Below are 26,805 nucleotides of genomic sequence, written 5' to 3' on the forward strand. Positions count from 1 at the left end.
ACCCTCGGCTCTGAGCATTTCAACCCACCAGCTGTAAATCCTGACACAACTGTGTTTTTTGTTGCTGTTGTTGTTGTTGTCGAGGTTAAATTTCATGGCAGCAGCAGAACAGCTCAGGGCATAGCGAACGGGCGGGGTGAATGCAGACGGTTTTGGCGTTGCAGTCACGGTGCTCCAGAGCAAGATTGGATTAGTGCGAGGGTCACCGCCCTAATCTTCCGCAGAACGTGTCGGTATTATGCGTAACAAAATCCTTTCTCTTTTTGGGGCGTTTTTGAATCATCTTCAAGCCGAAGCCACGTCTGGTAATACCTATGAAAAACCGAATTTGCAGGAAAACAATGTGTACAGAGCCCTATAGGAAGACTGGGCTAAACAGCGAGCAACAGGCGGTAAAACCACAATCAAAACATTGAATACGGCCGACTTGGCAGGGCTTCACCCGTCCTCCCATTTAGCACAAAACAAGGTAAGACTTTGACAACTAATTGTATTAAAGAAACAACAATAGAGGCGGAATAAAAGAACACAGAGAAAAACAAAACATGAAGTGGCGGCGGTCAGGATTCCATTGATTAGCTTTTTCTCACAACTCTGTGCTAATCTGAGGAGAAGATGATTGTGTTTGCAATTGATTCTGTGCTCTGCAGAGGTGTGTGTGTACGTGTAAGTGTGTTTGTGTGTGTACCAATGTCACTTTTTCTAGAAGGAGCTGATATTTGGGGGTAAAACAACACACTATTGGCTATTGGAAGACTTTTGTGTGTCGTGGCAGCTTTCCTTAAAAAATACATTACTATTGGGTTACAGAAATTGGCGTCATAAAAACAAAAATACAAAATATTGAATAAATTGCACACAAAACAGTTAGAAACAACAGAGAACACAAACCATGGGTTGAGCACAAAAACACTATTTGATTCAGGGTTGTCCGGGTTACTCGGTTCCGACATTCAGACACTTTAAGCAAGGAGGGCTGCTAGGAGCCGTGTGACCTGCTGCAAGGACACCAACGGGGGCTTGGCTGAGAGATGATGTGGTTTATCGGCTGGACCACACCACTGACCTATCCTAAATACCACAGCTCCCAGGGCTGGGACCATGCTGCACAGAACAACGTGTATGTGTATGTGTGTGTGTGTGTGTGTGTGTGTGTGTGGGTTTGTGCGTGCGCGTGTTTGTGTGTATGCACGCCTTTGTGTCTCTGAAATGCTGTGTGCTTGAATATTTGCAGTTTTTAGGGGTGCCTGGACAAAAAGGGTCAGACAGCCACAAGTTTTTTTTAGAATCCTAAAATGAATTGCACACACACGCGCAAGGATGCACACGCACACAGACACAAATACACACAAATGCTAACGCAGTAACACACATTCAAAACTACAAACACACACACATATCATGAGATAGAAAGTTCCATAGGAGCCGGGAAGGCAGTAGCTTACTGTGACGGGTTGCTAATTGAGAGAGTTGAGCACGAGTCTCTATCCTCTTTTGAATGTCTCTCTCTCTCGATCTAATAGACAACCAAGACACAATAAGTTGACAGCTTTTACCCATCCTTATGTTACTCATGACATTGTAATCAACATCAGCAGCACAAAGCACATTTCAATGCGTATCCAAACTACTTAAGCAAAAACTCAAGAAGAAGACTTCAGACTCGGATTTTGTTCAAAGGCATGATATGACTTTGAATGAAAACGATGAATGAAAAAAACACTTCGGAAATGTACTGGTACCTAATGTTAAACTCAGGGCAGGATAACTTTGGGTTTCTTGACTTCGCGACTTTAGCGAAATAATATATGTCTGAATGTATGCATGCATGTATGCCTGTATGCATGTATGTATTTATGTATGCCTGTATGTATGTATGCATGTATGCATGTATGCATGTATGCATGCATGCATGCATGCATGCATGCATGCATGTATGTATGTATGTATGTATGTATGTATGTATGTATGTATGTATGTATGTATGTATGTATGCCTGTATGTATGTATGCATTCATGTATGCCTGAATGCATGTGGATGTTTGATGTTTTAATTTCTTCCTGCGATGTACTCAGACGTCCATTCTAAACAATGCGTGTATATAGGTGTATGTCACACCTGCATGACAGCATATGTTTGTGAGTATTTCTGCATTTGTACGTGTGCATGTATATGCACCTGCCCGAGTGTTTGCATATGGGATCTGTGTAATGGGACTGTATGTGTAAGTGTATGCTTGTGTGTCAGATGATTGTGATCTGTGACAGTATGGCTGTGTGTGTCTGCGTTTGTGAGAGTTTGTGTATATATGTTGGGCAGCTAGTCATTAGTCTAGGCCTGTCTCTGGGAGCTGACTGTCTCATCCATTGCACAATCTGCCTCCAGTCATCCATTCCCCACCTGCCTTACCTGACCACATCCATCTCTGCTCCCCCCAGACACTGCTAATACTGCACCGCAAGCATGTGTGTGTGTGTGTGTGTGTGTGTGTGTGTGTGTGTGTGTGTGTATGTCTTTGTTTGTGTACGTGGGAGAGAATTTGTGTTTGTCTGTGTGAGAGTGGATTGACAGATGACTTTCGTCTTTAAGTGTGCGTGTGAGTGTCTGTGTATGTGTGTGTGTGTGTGTGTGTGTGTGTGTGTGTGTGTGTGTGTGTGTGTGTGTGTGTGTGTGTGTGTGTGTGTGTGTGTGTTTGTGTTTATTTTCCAGTGAATGTCTGTGCTCATTTGATTGACAGTATTCCAAATGTGAGTAAGCACCACCCTAATGGCCTTTTGTCTATCTCTGCCTCTGTCCATGGGGATAATTTATCTGTCTGAAGGGCCAAAGATTGTGATCCGGCAATCAGAGGTGTTCTTGGGACAAAGATTTGTGAGATCAGAATAAGTATTTGGTTTAAAGGTATGAAGAAAAGTTTGCCGTGTTTTCCCTCTTGACTCCAGAGAGCGTGTCTAAAATGTTACTTCATGTTTGATGAGCGTTACAGTGGGATGGAAAGGCCTGGGACCGCTCTGAATAGTAATGTCACCTTACACATGCTCATCCAACTGTTTGACATGGAGAGAGAAAGAGAGACATAGAATACAGAGAGAGAGAGAGAGAGAGAAAGAGAGGGAGAAAGAGGGACATAGAATACAGACAGAGAGAGAGATACAGACACAGATGTATATATATATATATATATATATATATATATATATATATAGAGAGAGAGAGAGAGAGAGAGAGAGAGAGAGAGAGAGAGAGACAGAATACAGAGAGAGAGAGAGAAGAGAGATACAGAGGTAGAAAGGTAGAGCCATAGAGAAAGAGAGGGAGTGAGTGAGTGAGTGAGTGAGTGAGTGAGTGAGTGAGTGAGTGAGTGAGTGAGTGAGTGAGTGAGTGAGTGAGTGAGTGAGTGAGTGAGTGAGTGAGAGAGAGAGAGAGAGAGAGAGAGAGAGACATAGAGTGAGTGAGCGATAGATAGAGACAAGTGGGGTGAGGTGGTGGAAATGAGTAGGTCTACTACATTTTGACGCACACACACTGTAGTCAGTCAAGATGTCCACACAATTTCTTCCCATACTAATTAGTCGTCTGACACTGAGAGTGAGGGAAACAAATGGAAAATGACATTCAATATCTAATTGTCCGCGGGAGGATTCCATTTGTTGACATTCATGATGAGGCCAATATTAAAAACCGAACAGTGCTAATCTGCGCCATGCTCTTCTACTACATGCTGGACTCAGAGTCAAACACCACTGGGGACCAAATGCAGGGAACTTAGACAGGCTGAGAGACAGAGAGAGACATAGAGAGAGAGAGAGAGAGAGAGAGAGAGAGAGAGAGAGAGAGAGAGAGAGAGAGAGAGAGATAAATGTATGAGAGGGAGCAGTGACTGTGTGGAAGTTTTGGGTAGAGAAGTAGCCGTGTCAGTACATATTGATTCAATGGATTGGCTGTAGATCTGAACGACTGAAATGATATTGCTTTGCTGTATTCACAGAGACAGGGGAAAAGAAGACTCGGAGGGAAGAACAAATTACATGACATGAACGAGAGAGGATGTGGATGGAATAGGAATGGAGCCATGCCGCATGTATCCCTGAAGTTCCTGTAATGAATTAGCAGAGGGGTCTGTGCGTGTGTGTGTGTCTGCGTGTGTTTGTGTGTGCGAGTGCATGTTTGTAAAAGTCCCAACTACAACTCAGATGTAAGCAGGAATCAACTCAACATTCCTATGTATTCCACGATTGGGGCTTTACAGGCCCAATGGTAATACTTCACCTTAACACAACAGTCAAGCTTCCTGCCCTGAACTTGAGAAATTGTATTGGGTGCCGATACTCAATTTGCCAAATTTCTCCATTTCCAGGTCCACGGTTTTACTAAATTATTTCATGCAAGTGTTACACTGAGTTTGGTAAGAGGATCATCTTTCTCTATCTTCTCTTTATTTCGACATCTGCGTCAATAAGAGAACAAAGAAATTAACCAAAAGTGGTTCAACACTTTTGTGGTTCAACACTTTTGTGGTTCAACACCAAAAGTGGTTCAGCATGCCCACTTTTTGGGCATGCTGAACCCAAAGTGGTTCAGCATGCCCTCACAGCCAAAGTAGGAGGCCTGAAACAAGTCAACTGCATTTGACTCATCAACAAAACATTTTCCAAAGTGTAATGTTGAAATCAACCATTCATCACAAACGTCTCCATGTTGATGTGTTAGTATCTATCTCCGGGAACCTTTTACACAAGAAAATTCATCAAACGAGATAATGCAACATTTACACTGTGCATTTATCTGTGCACTAACCCTAACCCTATCCGATTTACCGAATATCAGTGCCCTAGCAAGCCACAGTCGTTAAGATACAGTAAGTGTGTCATCAATTCTCAAAGATCTCTGTGATCTCTGGGATATAAAATAATAACTGTTGTATTTGTTGATGGCTCAAACTGGTTCCACGTGACTTACCCTAAAGAAATTGTGTGCTGAACCATTCAGGACAACAATGACATCTCATGTGTGAAGCTTCTTTAAAATAATATTTTGGTTCATATTTGACCTCAGCTTTGTTCGCCCACGATACAGTTAACATGGAAAAGATAATCTATTAATTCAAGATGATAAATCTCAGAATGACGGACGACTCTGTCCTTTCTGTGGCATTCTGGCATTTATTATGCCAGAATGCGTCATGCAATGTGCACACCACTGGAAACAGAACATTTTCTAAAACGTGAGCACAGCTCAGAAAACATAACTCACTTTCTCATCGACCTAGCGGTGTTCACACACACTCAAGCTCAGATGACGGTTGGAAATTAAAAGATGTGTAAATAATAAAGAGCATTTTGGGACCGTTTCCTCTAAGAATAATCCACTAATGGTGCCTGGCCGGGCAGTGAAGCTCAGCATCATCTTTGCCTTTATAATAAGAACAAGCTGCTTTTGACTTGAGTCGATGCTATGCTAGGTTCTCTTTCGCAAACAATCATCCTTTTTTTTCATGACTTACTGCATTTCTCCTTAGAACCCACTGTCACGTTTCCTTAATTCTTGTGTTCTGATTGGCTTGCACTAATCATTACTCACTCTTTATTCAACATTGTAGCAAGGGTTTTCTGTAAGAAATTGTATGAAACATGTTTGAGGTTTCAATATATTCTGTTGCCACTGATATCAGCATAATTCCGCAACATCCTCTATTCAATCCTGTTGTGCAGGATGATGTTGGTGTGTCTCACTGATTTGATGAACTGGAGACATCGGCATAACCAAATGAATAGTTGTGGTCCCCAGATTGTGTCCACTTAATTCACACTTTGGCAGCTGAAGGAAAGATGGCTACTTATTATGACCCAAGGTGATGATCAGAGCATGTGCATGGTCAAGCCTTGGCCTGGTTATATAAACTGTCTGGCTGGAAGCGTCGTCAACAGCTACATAGCCGAAAACACCAGATTAGTACAGGCGGGAGGCCAACACAGAGGGACAAAAAACATTTATCTAGCTTGCGGACAAGGCCATAGCATCCCAAGTCAGGGAGCACTAAATCATCAAGCTGACCAAAGAGTGATTGTGAAGATAAATCGGGCAACATTACACACAGTGTAGGAGGTGGAATTCAAAGTGGAATTTAATGATGTCAAGTAAAGAGCTCTGCTTTGTTTTCTATTGGCCATAGACCAATGCAAGGCTTAATAGGATCAACTCTGTTGAACACTGCCCAAAAAGTGTGCGTTATGATCATGATGCATTCACACATTTGATGTCTATTGAGCAGTAGGGAAAGTCACTTAAAGGTGTCTGGATGCAAATCACGCAAAGTAGGAGAGAAATGTCAGCATCATTAAAGGCTCTTGACTGCGGAGTCTAAGCTCCGTGACCTATCCTGGAGGGTGTGTGAACTAAAAACCGATGAAAAATAATCTATTCGTCCCTTTGAATCCAAGTGTCCCTATAATCGTGTCATGTAAGACATAAACGCAGTTGATTATTTAATGTGTAAACCTGTGCTGCCTGTTTTTTTATATATGTGCGCCTCATTCTCATTGGACGCCATCACACCACGGAATTTGAAGTCAACAAATCACATTAAACATATCTCTATGACAAGATATAAAATTTAAGTTAAAGATTTGCTATTCACTTTCTGTTTGGCCTTATTAATGTAGGTCTAAGTTCGCCCCAAAGGTTGAGGTTCAAGGGCAATGGGTGAAAAGTTTGAGAAACAGTGATGACATGACCAGGTTGGTCCAACCGAATTTACCAAACTACACACCAACTCAATATACAAAAAACACAGATACATCCACCAATCACCAACCGGCTGGAACAGCAGTGTGCTCAAATCAATGAACAATAAACCAGGGAGAAAAATATAGTGAGGCCACAGCACACTACCAGCTAGCCAGTCAGTCAGCTAGCCAGCCAGCCAGCCCGACAGCTAAACCAACAGCCTGCTAGCCAGCTATACCAGTCAGTCAGCTAGCCAGCCAGTCAAACAGACAGCTAAACCAACAGCCTGCTAGCCAGCCAGCTAAACCAGCCAGCCAGCCAGCAAGCTAAAAAGATGGCTGAACTAGACAGCTTTCTAGCCAAAAAGCTAAACCAGCCAGCAAGCTAGCCAGCCAACCAGCCAGCCAGCTAAAAATAAGGCTAAACCAGCTAACCAGCCAGCTAAACCAGCCAAACAGCTAAACCAGCCAATCAGCCAGCTATACCAGCCAGCCAGCTAACTACCCAGCTAGCCAGGCAGCCAGCTAGCCAGCAACGACTGCTCATGAATGTAACCAGGCCTGTAAACAAGAAAGCAAAAAGGTTGTGCGCTTACCTTAGCGATCTGGACACACCAGTTGAGCAGGAGCTGGGAGCCGATGTTGTCCTGGTGCTCGTGGACGTAGTCGAGCAGGCAGCCGTGGGGCATGAGCTGGGTGACCAGCTGGATGGTGGGGCTCAGACACACCCCCAGCAGACGCACCAGGTGGGGGTGCTCCATGCTGGCCATGATCAGGGCCTCCTGGGTGGGGACAGGTGACACACTTAGACAGGGCATGTGGTTGGAGGAGAGCATGGTGGCGGGGGACGCACGCACGCACGCACGCACCCACGCACGCACACACAAACACACACACACTAAACCTGGTAGGAGGGAGGGTGTATGAGTATCAAACAGAAGCCCAAGCCACTGGTTCAAACCATATGACAAAGCTGAACTACTTATTCTTCATCGGGAGTTACCTTTCATAATGGTCTGATTTCAAAATGTGAATAAATATTAGACAATATTAGACTATATACATGCACACGGTTCGATGAAGTGTAGCAACATATAACTGTGTTAAGATGATGCAATAATGATATTCAACTATCCACATGATTCTGTTCTGCATATCTGCGGATATGTGCCATGAGATACACATGATGAAAGCTTCTGATACTGCTGCCGTTTGTCTTTAATTAGTGTGCATACCCCACTATAGAGAGAGAGAGAGAGAGAGAGAGAGAGAGAGAGAGAGAGAGAGAGAGAGAGAGAGAGAGGGGAGAAAAAGAGAGAGCCAGCAAGAAAGAGAGAGAGAGCAAGCAAGAGAGACAGAGAGCCAGAGAGAGAGAAAGAAAGAGAAAAAGAGAGAGAGAGAGAGAGAGATAGAGAGAGAGAGAGAGAGAGAGAGAGAGAGAGAGAGAGAGGAGAAAAAGAGAGAGCCAGCAAGAAAGAGAGAGAGAGCAAGCAAGAGAGACAGAGAGCCAGAGAGAGAGAAGGAGAAAAAGAGAGAGAGAGAGAGATAGATAGATAGATAGATAGATAGATAGATAGATAGATAGATAGATAGATAGATAGATAGAGAGATAGAGAGATAGAGAGAGAGAGAGAGAGAGAGAGAGAGAGAGAGAGAGAGAGAGAGAGAGGATTTATTGGGTGGCAATGCATTACAGCATTCGCATAATGAAAAACACACTCATCAGCAGGAAATGCATGGTGATGGCGGCAGACACGAGTAATGGTAAATCACACTGGCATTGAGGGCAACGGAAGAGCCCCTTCCTTCTATGTGTGCATACTGCTACGGGGCTACCCTGGGACCCACCATGGAGCACACCCTGTTTCCGCCAAGTTGTTCTGCTTCATCTGGAGCAACGTAGTCAAGAACCCTGCCCCAGAACAATGATCTAATGTAACCTGAATATCTGCTCTACTTGCTATAAAACTGTAAACGTGTAACGGGGAAGTCAATCAGGAATGCATGGAACTCCCGATAATACATATGTGGTGCACAGTAGCTAATATCGAATTTGTAAAATAAATAGACACATATATATGTAACTATATCTCGATACGGATATAGTTACAAAGGCATCCTCAATAGGATTCCTAAAAACCTGATCGTTTTTTGGGGAAGTTATTAGCCCTGTGTTGTTTAAAATATTAGTCGTATTCCCGTCCTCCAGAATTGATCAACATTGTTGTTAAACATGTTGTTTAACAACAACGCTTTTGGAACAGGATATGAATCTTCCTTGGCCATTATTGCCAATTGTTCAGTCTTGTTGCACGTCCACTGAACATTCAATCAGATATATAAGTTGTTCAAATAAGTAATTTAGCGTGCAAAATAAAATACTGAAGACAATGTAGGGGCATGATCGGATGATGGGGACAGCAGTCAAGGCAAATTACAATCTTTAAGAAGCCAACTCCTAACCTCCCGAGGGCAAAGCACTGCTAAACTGTCGGTGACCCTGCCTTTTACTACAGGGCTTTTTCTGCCCCCGTTTTCATCCAGTACATTTGGTAATAGCAGGGTTTGTACACAGACTTCCTTTAATCAAGGCCGAGCTCCACGCTCCAGATCAATCTTCAGCCCAAGCACATACTCTTTAGTGGATTCTGATAATGCGCAACAGGGACATCAATGGCTTGACTGGAGAGTCATAACGAATGCAGCGCTACTAATCAAGACAACATTAAGCTAACGCCATGGGGCAGAGTTATGTAAATGGTTGACGGACAATGTAGTTGGTCTGTTTGCAGGATATTGTTTTACATGTAAGTGCCAGTCTGAAGGCCTAATAGCTTGTTTTGTCCACAGTTTAAAATGAAGGGAGCCATATTGTCTGGCTTTCAGTTCTCTGTCTACGTCCTTATCTTTTGTTTATTACCTTACAGTATACACTTACAGTATAATCATACTATTGTCTTCCATGGTTGTCCTCTCGCATTGATATCGCAAATAACAGGTTATTCAACTCCATTGACAACCACAACCAGTGGTATGGCCCTGTATTGGTTGGTCTCACAGTGAATGAAAAATAGGCATTGATAAAATGTTTGATAGTTTCTCTGTCTCTTGCTATTCTCTTCCTGAGCCCAAGTGCATTTATCCCTCAAACACAACCCATAACAACCTATTAAGAATACTTATGCTGGGCAATTTGCCTCTTTGTATGTGTCTGTATATTTCCCCATGACAGCATCGGGTATGAGTGACTAGAAAAATGTATGCACGGCCAACATCAAAGGCAGGCCTAATGGTACAACAGTTATGCACTCCCCAGCCCATTTACTTGAGTTTGTCAAGACAAGTGCATTATGAAAGTGCAACTAGGTCGTGCAACGTTTGATCACATTTGTGTGATTTTGTGTGTGTGTGCATGTGTGTAAATGTGTGTGTGTGTGTGTGTCTGTGTGTGTGCATTAATGCCTGTGTTTATATGTGTGTGTGTGTGTGTGTGTTAGAGAAGACGTATGTGTGTCAATGTTGTTGTGAGTTATTTCATCTCCGTTGCATCATCACAGGAAGATAATTTGATGTTTTTTTACATTCATTTTTTCTTTTTGAAATGAGCTGTGCACTGCATGTTTTATAGATGCATCCCTCTGCTCCTTGTTGGTGCCTGTTCTGCATGTGTGTGGTTGTTGTGTGTGTGTGAGTGTGAGTGTGACTGTAAGTTTGAGTATGTGTGTCTGTGTGTGTGTGAGTGTCAGTATGAGGATAGACGAGACGGAAGAAGCAAATGAGACATGGTTGTGAGTGAGTGTGTGTGTGCGCGCCTGCCTATGTGTGTCTGTTTGTGTGTGTACAAACGGCTTTGCATTAAATTAGGCACTTGTATGATTGTATATATGGTTTTCTGTTGAAGTATTACATTTGAGAACATATATTTAAATCATATCTCATATCATCATAAAAGGGAACTATTGTGTACTGTAGCTTTCATAGGCTGCTCATTGGGATGTTGAAAAATGATGGATTTATAAATAAATAAATATGTTTGTTGTGGAATGACTCACATCCATGAACTCGACGTTGGCCTTAGGTCCTGTTGCCTCACTCAGAATCTTTATTGCAACGGGAATCTTCACCGTCTCGCCTTCTGGGACCCAAATGCCCTGCAGGGAAACACATACACACGCACACACAGATACAAAAGGATAGAGACATGCAGGCCGACAGACAAGCACAAACACACACACATACACATACACACACACACACACACACACAAAAAGGTATAGAGACATGCAGGCCGAGAGACCAGGACAAACACACACACACACACACACACACACACACACACACAAACATACACGCACACAAACACAGACGGAGGGACGGAGACAAACATATATATCCAGAGAGAAAGAGTCATACATCTTATGCAATTCCTTCGACTTTATACTTTATTATATGTATCTCTGCAAATATCTTGGGTTACAAACTCGTACCCAAAAAATATTGAAACACAATCGCTATGGGCTATGGAACATACTAGGGGCTTAGCATCCTAAGCAGACAGAGAGCTGTAACTGAAGCGGTGAAGTCTGGATGGTGCCTCTTTAAGCCCACTCACCCCACCCCCCTCAACTCAGTCCCCTCTCCCCATGGGCCCTGACCGCAACTGGCTACTTATTTCGCTCTGGAGCCCCGGGATCTCAGCGGCGGCCATTACTTATTCTCTCCCCCCTCCCTCTCCTCCCCTCGGCCTCATCCCGCTGTCTCATTTCCTCTCATTAACCAGCCTGCAATCTTTCTTTTTCTTTGCCTTTTTTTGCTCTCTCTCTCTCTCTCTCTCTCTCTCTCTCTCTCTCTCTCTCTCTCTTCTTCTCTATAAGAGTAAGAGAATAAGAGAGAAGCAGATAGAAGGCATTTTGGGGGATGGATTCCTGCCAGGATCACAGAGACGATGAGCAATCCAAGTGACTTTTCCCATTGTCTCAGGGGCGTGGACAAGGGCGGGCGAAGAGAGAAAAGGAGAGCACACCCCCCAACCCCCCGAGACTCCCCCCAACCACCCCCACCCTCCCCCACAAATTGATTGATTTGCCATTGGCCACCCGGAGGACCGGCCCAATCAAATCTGTCCTATAAATACAATGAGTGAAGGGCAACGTCATTACCTTGTAAACGGTGCCGAACGCGCCGGAGCCCAGGATCTTGACTCGCTTCAGCTCCGTCTCTTTGAGGATGCGCAGCTGAGCCTGGTTGGGTGCGGTCCCGCTGGGCGTCAACGGCTCCACCAGCTTTAGAGAGGAAACCGAGAATTTAAATCATCTTCACATCCGTTTAGGCATTCTGCACTCACCGGCCTAGCTGGAATGTAATGTAAATGTTCTCCTTCACACCCTGCTGTTTTTGTGTTGTTCAACAGTTTGGTTTGATTTGTCATTTGCAGACAGTGACACACATGTCATATGCGCGTGAATAAAGTGCACATGGTAATCAGCGAGTCAGCCTGGTTTTACTCCGATGGTATTGTAATAGAATCTGAATTACTGGAGGAGCATGGGTTCTTCCAACACACTCTGTTCAGGCAATCTTCTGTGAGTCTTTCGCTCCTCAGGTAACAGGTGCCCTATGTGCCCATTAACTCTACACTCACAGGTGCAAGATTGAAAGTGGAAAGCATTGTAGCAAGAATGGGACGGATAGATGAGGAGGAAGCCACAAATGAGACGTTGTTGTGGGTGTGCATGTCCGTGTGTGTGTGTGTGTGTGTGTGTGTGTGTGTGTGTGTGTGTGTGCGTGTGTGTGGTGTGTGCATGTGTGTGTATGTGTGTGTGTGGAGAGGAGGGTGAAGCAGACAGTCAGATAATTACAGAGCTTGAAGAGGAGCACACACTCATTGGTCTCATTACTGCTCGAGTGGAGGAACAAATGGGTGTGTAGGAGCGAGCAAACGAGAGACGGGGAGCGAGAGAGATAGAGAGAGAGCGATTAGAAGTTGGTGCAGAGTCAGTGGAGGAGAAACCACATGATGAAATTAAACAGCTAAAGAGCAAAAAATAATTCAAGGAAATTAGATGAAAATAAGCGACCGTGAGATTATGGGGTAGAGAGAGAGGGAGAGAGAGGAGAGAGAGAGGGAGCAGGAGAGAGAGAGAGAGAGAGAGAGAGAGAGAGAGAGAGAGAGAGAGAGATGGTGTGGGAAACGGGCTGGGGCGTTGGTCCGCAGTCTCTGTCCCCCCTGGCTCAAGGCTGCCGTCTGATTAAAAAACAATCGCTGTTCTTCATTTAAATGGAATTCTAAATCACAAGAGGAGCAAGGAAGTGAGAGGGAGAGAGAAAGATAAAGAAAAAGAGAGGGAGCAGAGGAAGATTAAGGGAGATGGGACAGGGTAAGGACAACCACACACACACACACACACACACACACACACACACACACACACACAAAACAATTGTCTACAATCAATATCTGGCATCGGCACATTCAGTCCAGCATCCGAGCTCTCGATAAACCTTTCTTTAAACATCCACAGCCCTCTGTTTATCGTGGCGCATGCAATGAACACGCTATATCAATCCCCGCCAGGACTCCCTTCGGCGTTAACGTTTTCCTCTGAAAATGACTTCAAGATGAGTAGTTTGGATAACTGTCCTCCGTGAACACATCTATTGATCTGCCTTGTAAATGTGTTTTCCATTCCATTTTGTTGAATCTTTTGGGGTAGGACACGATTTACTCAAAATGGCGCTGTCCTTGGTTCTACACTGAGGCTCCCCCTCCAGGGTTCACATGCTTGGTGTACGTCCCTATATTCTGGTTAACAGTGTCTGTTTTGTCCGGCTAGTGTCTAAGTATCAACCGACGTTCAGTTCCACCAGCACCTCATTACTCAAGGGGTCCTCCTCTCACGACAGTACGCCCGGAGCGAGGTGCTTCACGTGGGCGTAATTGGAGAGAGAGAGGGCGGGACTTTTCCATCTAAATGTGAGACGGTAAGTTTCTCTGGAGCCCTGAGGAATTACAAAAGAGGGACATCCGTGTCCGTTACATATCAAGAATATTACTTCCTCAAATTCTACATCGGAAAAAAAGGTTGTTGTTGTGCTCCATCTTGTCATGTTTATATATGAATCTCGCTCCGGGGACTGCTGATAGGGAGACAGAGAACGGAAATTGCGTGACTGTAAACCAGGATGACGCAAAGATTCATGACCCCCTATCTGCCTAGTTCCACCAAACGTCGAGGCTAAGTTGTAAAGTGCACGAGGAACCTAAGGGGGAGCTGTCCACACAGAACGCTGCTGGTGACATTGCAGTGGAGCTGTCCACTCTTCCACCGTAAGGCATGGTGCTGAAACGGTCTAATGCAAACCCCATAGAAACACTGTAGGAAGAAATACCATTATGAGCCACTGCTAGCCTATTGCGTCTTGTTATAAAGATGTGATGGTGGAATTGAGTTAAGTTTGTTCCCTGGCTGGGAAAACACTATATAGATGACTAGATTACATGTAACGCTGTTTTTATTGCGTGACATTTTGGTATGGTGAGAGAGAGAGAGGGCTGGATTTCTTGGTGATAAATATGAGACAGCAGTCTCTGTGAAGAGGACTTTTCTGAACGCCAACATTTCCTTCTCATCTACTTTCCCCCCGTTTGGAGCACCGTCGATAACATAAGTTTGTTGAGTTGTAGGTACAAGTCATTAGAAGTTTCCAGGTTTAGACAAATGGTGGATATTTGATCTGCCATGCGTTAGTAGAACCTAGAAGCCTGGAGAGCAGAGATGCAGGGCACATATAATAGCCTGGGTATAAGAGTGGGGGGAAAAGTTACGATAACTCTTCTCAAGTATAGCGCAGGGAAGAGCCCTTAACCACTGGCAAAAGTGTTCTCAAGGGGAAGAGTGCAGCCATTCCACTCTGTCATCTGAAGCTATAGGAGGCTGAGGGCTTTAATGTTCATGTATGTTAGCTCTTCTACTTCCCTCTTGTGCCCCTTCTTTTCCTGCCCTGTATGGTATGAAGTGTACTCGTGAGTGTGTGTGTTGTTTCACAAACACTCCAAAACAAACACACACACCAACACATACACACATATGTATGCATGCACGCATCAACATAAACACACACACACACACACACACACACACATGCTTTCGCACACCCGCACGCACACACACACACACACACACATATATGCATGCACACAACCACACAAACAGACACACACACACACACGCACACACACACAAACACACATACATGCATGCATGCACACAACCACACAAACAGACACACACATGCACACGCACACACACACACACACACACACATACATACACAAACACAAAGATTTCCCTAAAAAGCACAACATTCACAGACAAAGTCTCTTTCAGACACACACACATACACAAACACATACACACACACACACATATACCCACACACAAAAACACAGACATGCTCACTTCGGTTTCCAGGAAGCGACGGAGCGCCCGTTTCTTCTTGATGCTCTTCCGACGCACGGACACGGCCACGGTCAGCCCCACGATGACCACCACGAACAGCCCCCCGATCACCCCGGCTGCGATCAGCGGCGTCCTGGAGGGGGGAGGGGGAAAGAGGAACACACTCTGCAGTTCATAACGTGCCATTGAGGCATCTTCAGGCTTGGATACACGTTGAATACGGGTACCACGGGGGCGGCAGTAGCTCAGGAGGTAGAGCGACTTGCTGGTAAGCACAAGGTTGCTAGTTTGATCCCCGGCTCCTCCTAGTGTGTGGAGGTGTCCCTTAGCAAGGCACCACCGTTACTGCTCCCGACAAGCTGGCTGTCGCCTTGCATGGTTGACCCCGCCGTGAATGTGTGCATGAATGGGTGAATATCAGGCAATATTGTAAAGCGCTTTGGATAAAAGAGCTATATAAATGCAGTCCATTTAACCACGGTCGAAGCTTCTGTATTTGTATCTTCGTATTTATTTTTTGCGTCGTCCCCGTTTTGAATCCTCTCACCCTTGCGTCATGTTGTTTGTCTCCCATCCCTCTTTTGTTATGTTGTGTATCTTACTATGAATATTATGTTGAATATATATATATATTCAACATATTATTCATCTTCATTCATATTCAATATTCAACATAATATTAAATATTCACAGAATCCTGTGTGTGCGGTGGCGGGAGAACACACAGATGAGATGGAGATGAATGGGACAGAAAGGAAGAGAAAGAGGCGGAGGACATTTAATTTAACAGAAAAGCTGGCGGAAAAGAGCCGGCCGTGTTAATGTATAGTTGTTAACCCGGCAATCAGTTCGTAAAAAAACCCAATACATAACATATGGAAGGATATTCCTACTACTGAAGGGGCAGGGTACTATGTTCTTCTGGTCATCTCACTGAATATCACTGACACTGATTTGCAAACAAGAATCCTTACCCCCCGGGAGAAAGTCAATTCCCTTCCGTATATAGTGAAAGCGTAATTTGGAAGAGGCAACTCTCAGGTCTATTTTAATCCTAGGAAGGGGGGAGGGGGGGCACTGCAAGCTCCCCCTCCTGTATATCATTGCATCAAACGCTAAACTAGGAACACCATTAAATACAGCCTTAATCTCTTTTTCACTCACTGACTCTCACACAAACACACACTGTGTGTGTGTTTGTGTGAGAGTCAGTGACACACTGTGTGTGTGTTTGTGTGAGAGTCAGTGACACACTGTGTGTGTGTTTGTGTGAGAGTCAGTGAGTGAGTGAGTGAGTATGTGTGTGAGGGAGAGAGAGAGATATTTGGGATTGGTGGAGAGTGTTTTGGTCTTATTACAGGCAAAATATAAACGATTGTGTGGTGAAATGGGGCTCATAGTGCCTGAAATGTGTGGTGAAGTTCCATGTAGCAAATCTATTGGGCTTGCTGTAATGCTCACACTCACAATAGAGAAGGGCACCGGTAATGGCAGAGGATGTGAAAATACTTGCCAGGTCTCTATTCTGTATACTTCCTGCATTCTTTCTTTGGCCTCTATTAGGAAAAGAGAAACATCCATCCGTATCTTTTGTGAATCTCTCAGGATATGAAGTGCCGAAATCTGATTGTTAGAGGCTATTACGCACTTCACAAAACTGTGGCCCCTTGCTGCTCTTCAACACACTTTCTGCAATGTTTGTAGTTTTGTTCATGTTTACCATGAGAAAGACTGTAAATACCTTTCCCCATACAGTCTGTCCCAAAAATAGAAGATTAATGGAATTGTGCACGCACAGGCATCTGCAAGAAGAGGTATCAACAACTAAATGTGCACACATGGGGATTCCTGGCAGAAGAGCCCACTGCTAATCACATTCTGATTGATGTTAATGTTTGCTGTGTGTGTCTGTACGTGTAAGATTTGGGGGGAGAGACAAAGAGAGAGAAACATTTAGAATGTACACGTCTGTCAGTCTGTGTGTGTGTGTGTGTGTGTGTGTGTGTGTGTGTGTGTGTGTGTGTGTGTGCGTGTGTGTGTGTGTGTGTGCGTGCATGCATTTTTGTGTTTTGTTTGTTTAATGTAACTTCACATCTAGGAAGCTGTTACCTGTCCATCCAGCCAATGCAATCTTGCAGCCTTGGACCAATGCACCTACGAGAAGAATGGGAACATACACAGCAACATAAATATAGTATTTCGAGGTCTCCCTGCTTTGAGGCCATATCACTCTGCTTCAAGTGTCAGTGTGAGCCGGCCAACGGCCATAGTGCTGTATCTTTTGACAGTGTGTCAGCAGCGTGTGTTTTCCGTTTGTGCGGGCATTGTTATGCTGGTAAGGACCATGTGTCTGTCACTCATCAGAGAATGGTAGCACTCAGACACACATGCAAACACACATACTGACACACACACACTCAAATGTTATGTTCCCTTGTGTGTATGTCTATGCGTTTCAGTTTGGATGTACAGGTTTATCATCAGCATGTTCAACATGTTTGCTCAGGTCTTTCACTGTTGAGACAGTGACAGGGTCTCTGGGTAACACACAGACAGTTACAGACAACCATGGCACATGTTATCTATATAATCTATTCTTTCTGGTCTGAATATATCTATCATTTAAATGTATTATTATTGATGGAGTTTTAAATGTGCACTATTTTGGAGAGCACAAAATCTAGCATTTCATTACCATTATTGAATCTTGTAATAAGCCACTGTGTAATGACAAATAAACACACACACGCACACACAGCTTTTACTCTGAACTGCACAAACTTGCAGTTAAATACACACACACACACACACACACACACACACACACACACAAACACACTCACAACTCACCCCTGGGTGCAGTTGGTGTTGCAGGGGTGACACTCATTGTTGGCCTCTGCGTACTTGAAGATGAAGCTGTTTGCGCCCTGCAGGCCGTCGGGACACTTTTCCACACAGTTCGGGCCGTCCTTGAAGTGGAGGCATCTCACACAGTGGTCCGCACCCTTGCAGACGAAAGAGCAAAGAAAACAAGAAGATGCAACGATGCATTCAGGCAACAGGTGTGAGCAAAGATGGCACTATTTAATTGATATCAGACTCCTATACATTACAACACTGTCCAACGGGCAAGCTGCCTGGAATATCTTTCTAAATGCCTGTTGGAGTGTGTGTGGATGACGGCTGGATGAAGCAGCCTCCCCCAGCCCCAGAGTCTAATCAGTCTGACCCGGGCCAGGTGAGGCTGCTTAAACCGGTAATCTTCCACACACACACCACAGAATGCAGTTTCTGTACCACAAACGGCAGCACATATTTGCAATGTTCAACAGGTATGCATGAATGGGCAACGGTGGCAGTTATGGGCGTGAGGTGTGGTGTGAGCTGTAGTGTGAGGGGTGGTGTGAGCTGTAGTGTGAGGTGTGGTGTGAGCTGTAGTGTGAGGTGTGGTGTGAGCTGTAGTGTGAGGTGTGGTGTGAGCTGTAGTGTGAGGTGTGGTGTGAGCTGTAGTGTGAGGTGTGGTGTGAGCTGTAGTGTGAGGGGAGGTTTGAGCTGTAGTGTGAGGGGTGGTTTGAGCTGTAGTGTGAGGGGTGGTGTGAGCTGCAGTGTGAGCTGTAGTGTGAGGTGTGGTGTGAGCTGTAGTTTGAGGCGTTATGTGTGAGGTGTGGTTTGAGGCCTGGTGTGAGCTTTGGTGTAATGTGAAATGTGGGAGGGGGGTTGTAAGCCTCGTGGTGAGGTGAGGTGCGGTGTCAGGCGTGGCGTGGTGTTAGTGGTGGAGTGAGGCGTGGCGTGGTGTGAGAGGTGGTGTGAGGCGTGGAGTGAGGCGTGGCGTGGTGTGAGAGGTGGTGTGAGGCGTGGAGTGAGGTGTGGCGTGGTGTGAGAGGTGGTGTGAGGCGTGGAGTGAGGCGTGGCGTGGTGTGAGAGGTGGTGTGAGGCGTGGAGTGAGGCGTGGCGTGGTGTGAGAGGTGGTGTGAGGCGTGGAGTGAGGCGTGGCGTGGTGTGAGAGGTGGTGTGAGGCGTGGAGTGAGGCGTGGCGTGGTGTGAGAGGTGGTGTGAGGCGTGGAGTGAGGCGTGGCGTGGTGTGAGAGGTGGTGTGAGGCGTGGAGTGAGGCGTGGCGTGGTGTGAGAGGTGGTGTGAGGCGTGGAGTGAGGCGTGGCGTGGTGTGAGAGGTGGTGTGAGGCGTGGAGTGAGGCGTGGTGTGGTGTGAGAGGTGGTGTGAGGCATGGAGTGAGGCGCGGCGTGAGGCACGTGTGATGTAAACACTTGCAATGTGAGACTTGGTGGCGTGAGGCATTGTTTGGACTGAAATGTAGTTTGAGGTGGTAGTTTGAGGAGTGGGGAGCATGGAAGTCTAAATTCTTCAAAAGGAAACAAGTGAGGCGCCACAAAAGGAAAGAAAACAGATAAAGATAGTGTGTGTTTGTGTGTATGTGTGTGTCCGTGTGTGTGTGTGTGTGTGTGTGTGGGTGGGTTGGGGGGAAGGAAGGAGTGATGGCCATGGCAGGGTGTAGCGGGGAGCAGTAGAAGTAGATGGTGACAGTCAGTCGAGGAGATAAGGAAGGGGAAAAACGACTCAGAAGTGGGACATGGGGTTGAAGGAGGGAGACAGGGTTGGAAACAGACACAGCGCGAGCGTGCAGAGGGAGGGAGAGAGAGCGAGAGAGAGAGAGAGAGAGTGAGAGCGAGAGAGAGAGAGAGAGAGAGGGGGGGTGGGGGGAAGGGAAAACAGACGATACACATAAAGCAAGAGCGAGGGAGGCAGGCAGATAATAACCATCGCTCACCGCACACACAATGACCATAACAACCCGCCTAGAACAGGATTTATGGAGCTAATATAGTATGGAAGAGGCGGGAAAGCAGGGAGAGGAGAGGAAAACAGCAAAGGAGATGAGACGAAAGGAGACAAACACTCAGAGGAGAGGAGGGTGGAGGAGGGGATGAGAGGAGAGGTAGAAATGGAAATGAATGGAACGGGAAAAGCAGAGACAAATGAAATAAAGGAAGACGAGAGTAGAGGGCAGTGAAGGAGCGCAGAGAGGGAGACGGGAGCGAGCAGATGAGAGGAGATGTTTTAAGATGATATGTTATTAATGCTACAGGCCTTAAAGATCTACATGAAAAATAGGGCGTACACACACAAGAACGTGCAGAAAAACCTGCGCATCCAACGGTGACAAATACCGCCCCCCTGCACACACAGACCCCAAACATCCTCACACACACACACACACACACACACACACACACACACACACACACACACACACACACACACACACACACACACAGATTTCAATTAATGTTGGTCCCTCAGGTTATGACAGCAATGACAGATAAATATGCTTTGATATTACAGGCATGCAATGGCAACCCTGGTTTATATGTAAAATAATGCAGCATTCCTGTGATTGCGTGTGTCCATGTGTGTGTATGCATGCCTGTGTGTGTACCGACGTGAATGAGCGCGAGAGTGTGTGTGTGTATCCATGTGTGTGTGTGTGTGTGTGCAGCTCTGAAACAATTTTAGCTAGCGCAGAGGCTTACACCCAGCCAGATGTTGGGAGAATGCAAATTGAGGAGTTCTCTGGAGTGAGCAATGAGCCTGAGACACACTCACTACATCGCCATGTCCCCCGCCCGGGGCTATGTGTGCGCATGTGTTTCAGCTCATGTAGGTGTCTATGTGTTTGTTTGTTTACATTTATTTCTGTGTTTGTGTGTGTGTGTGTGTGTGTGTGTCTGTTTGTTTCACATGTGTGTGGGTCAGACGAAATGTTGCTGTGTCTCAGTGTTTGTGTGTGTGTGTGTGTGTGTGTTTGTCTGTGTGTATGTGTGTGTGTGTGTGTGTGTGTTTGTGTGTCTGTGTGTGTGTGTGTGTGTGTGTGTGTGTTTGTCTGTGTGTGTGTGTGTGAGAGAGCGCGCGTGTGTGTGAGTGTGTTTTGCATGTGTGTATGTCAACAGCAGTGTCACTGTGGCTCAGTGTTGGTTTTTGTGTGTGTTTGAGTTTGTGTGTGTATCTTTGTGCCCTGACTGTATCCAATAACCCCATCATGTTGAGCGAGTAAATGATGCGACAGAGCAAAGCAACAGGGCGTGGTGTGGCCAGAGACTGTGGAGAAACCAAATCACACAGGGATGTGCCCTTCGCTTTTGGACAAAACACCGCACCGCAAATCCACATTTATCTTCCTGTTTCACCCAAGAACCTTGTATCCGGCAGGGCTGGGGAAGTGGGCTAGCGTGCATGTGTGAGAGAGTAGGTCAATGCGTGCAAGGGGTGAGGCCAGTGACTTGAAGACAAATGTGCGCAAAAGAGATCAGAATCTGTTCACGTGGTGCATGTTTGGTAGACCTACCTTCGCTTGTGTCAATAAAAATGCACCTGGCTCAAATGTCTGATCGTTTTTCAGGTAGACATTTTGTATATTGTCTGTGTGTGCGCGTGCGTGGACGCGCGTCCCGATGAGTTGCTGCATGTGTGTGTATGTAACCGTGCATGTTTGCGCCCAATGCGTTTGCACATTTGAACGCGTTCTGTTACTGTGACGCGGGCCCTTTTGAAGGGCCTCCCTATAGAAAGAGGCTGTTCCGAGCGTGGCCTGGTGCGTCACCGGGGCTTTACAGAAGATGTTAGCGTGATGTACTATCCGTGAGCCTCTCCTCATATATCTGTGGGGGACCGGGGAGATATGCAGTTAAACCACAGGCATCCGGCATTCTCCAACGGAAAAAAAGATAACAATAAAAATCTCTCTGTGACAGTAATCGTGCAGAAACAGGGGATGTAGTTAGTAGTCAGAAAAGGAAATGGGGAAAATAAACCGTTTCTGGCTACTCTCAATGTGATTCATATCTAATGCTCTTATTGCGGTGGGATATTAGTGTTATTCGTCGAATTATGTGATTATGCTACGGAATCGGAACATTTGGATCCGTACTTAACACCTACCTATGTACTCTCTCCTTCGGCTCCTCGGAGTGTCCCGTGGCTCTCATTAATGCTAAATCGACCTATTAGCCGTCACTAGCCTACCCCTGGTGCCGATAGAATAGAGGTTCCCGACATGTTCCTCCTCCACCTAGTCCCATCTAACACTACTACTGCCTCTCTTTCAGTGTGTTGCTCTGACCGTGACTGATTGCCTAGGATAACTTGACAGCTACTAGCCATATCACTGGCCAGCACCCCATCACCATGGACTACATGCTTGTACTCAAAGAAAAACACTTAAAATGCTACATAAAACTAAAGGGAAATCCAAAAATACTTGAAATACCACCCTGTATATCAATTATGACCCCTATTGTACTCATTCAACTCTACTCATTCTTGCCCTGGGGGGGGGGGGGGGGGGGGGGGGGGGGTTGGTCAAGGCTTAAGGGCTCTTTATGGTTCCACGTTCCCGCAACGCAATGACCATGCAGACGCTTCGACCCAGTCATGAATGTTTATGGTTCTGCGTCGGGTTTCAGTAAGCGGACCAATCACGGCTCTTGCTGCTGCGTCGCCTCGACGGAAGGTTACGATTTTTGGGAGGCGCCCGTCCGGCCCTTGCAGTGGACGCAAGGAGGGTCCGTAAGGACGTAAGGGCTCCGTAACCCCCCTGCGTTGCGTGAACGTGGAACCATAAAGAGCCCTTAAGGTGGTGTCATACATATGTGACCCTTTGAGACTGCAACCGTGATTAAGGGCTGTAAAAATCAAATAGGCTTGACTGGAAGGATCAGTTTGGATCAGAGAGTGCAGTGTTAATACAGAACATCCCATGCATCGAGGGATGAACGGCGATCGAGCGATAAGACGGCCTATCCCTGTATGGCTTTTGGGGGGCTGTACGGCGCAGTCAAAGAATGTCTCATAGGTTACGCTCATACTTGATCGACTGCCAGCATGCTGTGATCTCCTCCGTTTCTCCCCTTACAGAGGGCATTAGCCGTAGCCATCAAATCCCCTGTTGTGTAAGGTGTAATGCAATTGCAAGGGTCTCTGTAGCAATAACATGATTGTTGTAATCCATTTGTGTCCGCCCCCCCCCCCCACCCCCAGCGGCTTCAGCTCTGCATTCCCCCTGCGCTGCTGTGAGACAATAACCTGGAAGCTGTAGCAAACCAATAACATACAGATGCACATTACCAAGACATCATATTAGCTACAGACACCAGCACGTGTCGCCGCGTACTCACGCATTCGAAAGCACGCAAGCACGCAGGCACACAAACAAACATATATACACACAAACAAACACATATGCGGGAATCTGGAGCAAACCAATATCATACACATTACTAACACATCATATTAACCACAGACACACGTGCAGACGCACACACAGACATGTGCACGCACATACACTCATTCGGACGACTTTCTATGAAAAGATAAATAAGAGACAATGGAATGCACATATGGACAATATGTGCATAAAACACAATATGTAATGTTTGGTTTAACTTTTTTTTTTTAACAAAAATATATTTTTTGGGGGATTGTGCTGAATGGCTAATTTTTTAAACCATTAGTATTGGGCAATCTGTGTAAACAGTTTGACTAATGGTTTATTGTGAAAGCAGTTTCATGCCCAATAAAACCATAGTAGTGGCAGCTGCATAGACATAGTTGTTGTGCTTTTCTATTAAAAAATCTGACTTATGAACCAAAAAGGTCTACCTAATGGAATTTTTAATGTTCATCCAAAAATGTGATGAGCTGAACAAACTGCCGCAAATTGATTTGACTTAACATTTGGAATGCCACTACTGGCAAGAGGCACATCAAATGATTTGATGGGGTTCAAATTATTAAAGTGCACTTCATAATATAGGAGTGCTGGCTGAAATAGGAAAAACTAAATGGATGGGTTCTGGGAAGTTATTTTGTGTGATGCTTTAAGGCTGTATGTTGTAAGTCTTATACTCTGGCAAAAATCTATTCTTGCTTTTGCCCTTTATGGTTGGGTAGGGTTGCTAAATCTCAGGTATACTGAGAGTGGGCCGTGTTCACTTCATAACTTTCACTTTCCATAAGGTCTGAACCAAAGTCTGTGAAGTTCTGAAATGGCTGCTTCTGTGAATAACGTTTTGGGTTAGGCCACGCCCAATGTCATTCCCAGTATTTGATGCATTGTTTGACTAAAATGTAGGCCAGGAAGTATAATTTAAAAGAGTCTGGTCTCTCAATCGTCGGTCCAAAATAAATGTAATCAGCACTGTGGTATGTGTGTGTGTGTGTGTGTGTCTGTGTGTGTGCGTGCATGTTTGCGTGCGTGCGTGCGTGTGTGTGTGTGTGCATTGGTCGGGGGAGGCAGGGCAGAATAATGACCCTTAGTCCTGAGATGCACAAAGCAAATACACGCTGTGACACAAAGGCACACATAAAAACCAGCGGCCTGAGATGAAATTGTTTAAAAAACAGTGCTTAATGTTACTCGTTTTCCAAGCCAATGAAGACAGGCTGAAATTACAGAACAAGCTAATTCGATTTTTCCCGAAACACTGGCTCTTGGGGAGAGGTGGCACTTGAGGTTAGTGCTAGGAAAGATGCCTAATTGACAACCTTGTCTCATTTTCTTCTCAGGGCAAAGGCATCAGAGTTGTTAACATTTTAGTAACACAGTCACTGCTCTGATTAAACAGTGTTCATTTATGTGGTAAAAGGGGTTCAGTTTAAGGTTCATATTCGTAGTTTATGCTCATAGGCTCATGTTCAAGTGTAAAATGGCGACAATAATTGCCTTTTTAAGGTTGTTACTCTGTGATGTGGAGGAGTATTGCAGTCGCAGATAGCTGTTTGAAACTGCAAGGAAGCTGCTTCAGGATGTGCGTGTTATAAAGAGGGAATATTTTGTTTTTTTCTCACTATCCTTTCTGTGTTTTTATGTTACTGTGTAGTCTCATTTCACGACATCAATAGTTTCAAATCCATAGTATCCACTGTTATAATTTTGATTAACAATGTCTTAATTATTGTAATATATATCAGAATAATATTTTAACATAATAATGTAATGTTAATAGGGAAAGCGTTCATAATTGTATATAAATATTGTGCCTTCCCTGATCTCTACATAATAATAATAACAGCAGCACTAATTCACACTCTTCAAAATGTCCCATCTGGAATCAATAAAGTATTATCGTATTTATATATATAATAAACTACTTGAACTTGAATATTCCAGCATAATGAGCATGCGATGCATACCATGCCATTGAATAAAGTCTAACCATGTATGCTCACCATGTCACAATACATTGTATGTTGTCAGCACGTATTTAAGATAAGGGTTTTTGGTTCATGAGCATCGCGATGAGAGAGGCATGGGGCAGTGGAGGAGGGAAGGTCAACATTTACTTCCGTACAGCTTTACAACTTTTGCTGATGAAATGTAAACTGTAAACTCTCCCACTGAAACAGGAAAGCCCACCCGCCCACCACCTATATCGTTAGCCGGCCTCCTAATCTCTTGCAGAATCCTCGTCTAGTGCTGTGTGTGTCTGCAATATGGGACAATAACTCCTAGTCTTAGGAAATGCATTGTTATGCCACAATGACTTGCCAATGGTTGATTGTACACAGAGGCTATTATGTACAGCAATTGCAACCATGCACTTGAATGTGCACACACACACACACACACACACACACACACACACACACACACACACACACACACAAACACTCACTCACAGAGACCCACACAGATGTGACTCCGATTCATCTATAGACTGTGTGTACCGGAGTAAATAGGCAAGTGGGAATGATGCTGAGCTTAGCTTTAAAGCAGTGCGCCCTTTTCCTTTTGAGTCGGAACATGAGATATAATCAATGGCAGAACTGCACCAGCCACACGTTGGCTGCCAAAACAATAAATCACAAAGGGAAGAGTCTGCACTCACACACAGGCTCACACACAACACCGCCACCCTTTCTCCCCCCTGCCCCCCCTCTCCCCCCATGCCACCTCACAAGTAATTTCAATTTGTGGTGAACACTAAATCTATGTGCCACCCCATACAAATCACTGACAGAACGGGGAGGGGGGGAGTGGTGTTGGTCATCTGGTGTATAGGGGCACTGGGGGGTTTTAGTGAGAACATTCAACATATAGTCAAATTTAAACATTTGAATTTAGACTAACCTCAAGAGAAAATGTGGGTGATTCAGCCTAACCTCATCTAATAGGAAGCTGTTTTTAGTCAATCATTTTTTCGTGATCTAATTGTGAATATTAAAAAGAAATTGTGGCTCAGGTGCTGAGCGTATTTTAGCATAAGACTTATCGCATTGTGCATGGTGCACATTCAGACAGTATCAACTGTGGTTTGAATCTGAGAGTTTGGACAATCGATTTTTTAAGTCTGCGTGTCTGCTGCATTCTGTCAGCAGAGAAACGGCAGGGCTGGATGTCAGCACACCCACAGCCACACACACACATACCCACACACACACACACACACACACACACACACACACACACACAACATATTTAAGTCTCTGGCTTCATTGCTGGTTGGGTTGGGCAGAGAAATGCTCATGATCGTAATAACCTCCTAAGCTTGTTTAAAAAAGGAGCATAATGCTGTTTACCTTTCTCTATCGAGCATAAACGATAAAAA

At 45.1% G+C, this 26,805-nt stretch overlaps 1 protein-coding gene across 5 annotated transcripts in view; it reads right to left on the reverse strand.

Annotated features, from left to right (window-relative positions):
• Nucleotides 1-26,805, reverse strand: part of erbb4b (erb-b2 receptor tyrosine kinase 4b) — a 241,435-nt gene that overhangs the window by 30,110 nt on the left and 184,520 nt on the right. For 4 of the 5 annotated variants that reach the window (XM_079733034.1, XM_079733035.1, XM_079733036.1 and 1 more), the window contains 6 exons: nt 18,036-18,190; nt 17,295-17,339; nt 15,186-15,318; nt 11,886-12,008; nt 10,779-10,877; nt 7,323-7,508 (listed from right to left, as the gene is read on the reverse strand). In XM_079733034.1, the coding sequence (XP_079589160.1) occupies nt 7,323-7,508; nt 10,779-10,877; nt 11,886-12,008; nt 15,186-15,318; nt 17,295-17,339; nt 18,036-18,190 (741 nt within the window). The remainder of the gene's footprint in view (nt 1-7,322; nt 7,509-10,778; nt 10,878-11,885; nt 12,009-15,185; nt 15,319-17,294; nt 17,340-18,035; nt 18,191-26,805) is intronic. The other variant, XM_079733037.1, reaches the window with a different exon arrangement.

This window comes from Pollachius pollachius (assembly GCF_949987615.1).
Source record: "Pollachius pollachius genome assembly, chromosome: 3".
Lineage (NCBI taxonomy): Eukaryota > Metazoa > Chordata > Actinopteri > Gadiformes > Gadidae > Pollachius > Pollachius pollachius.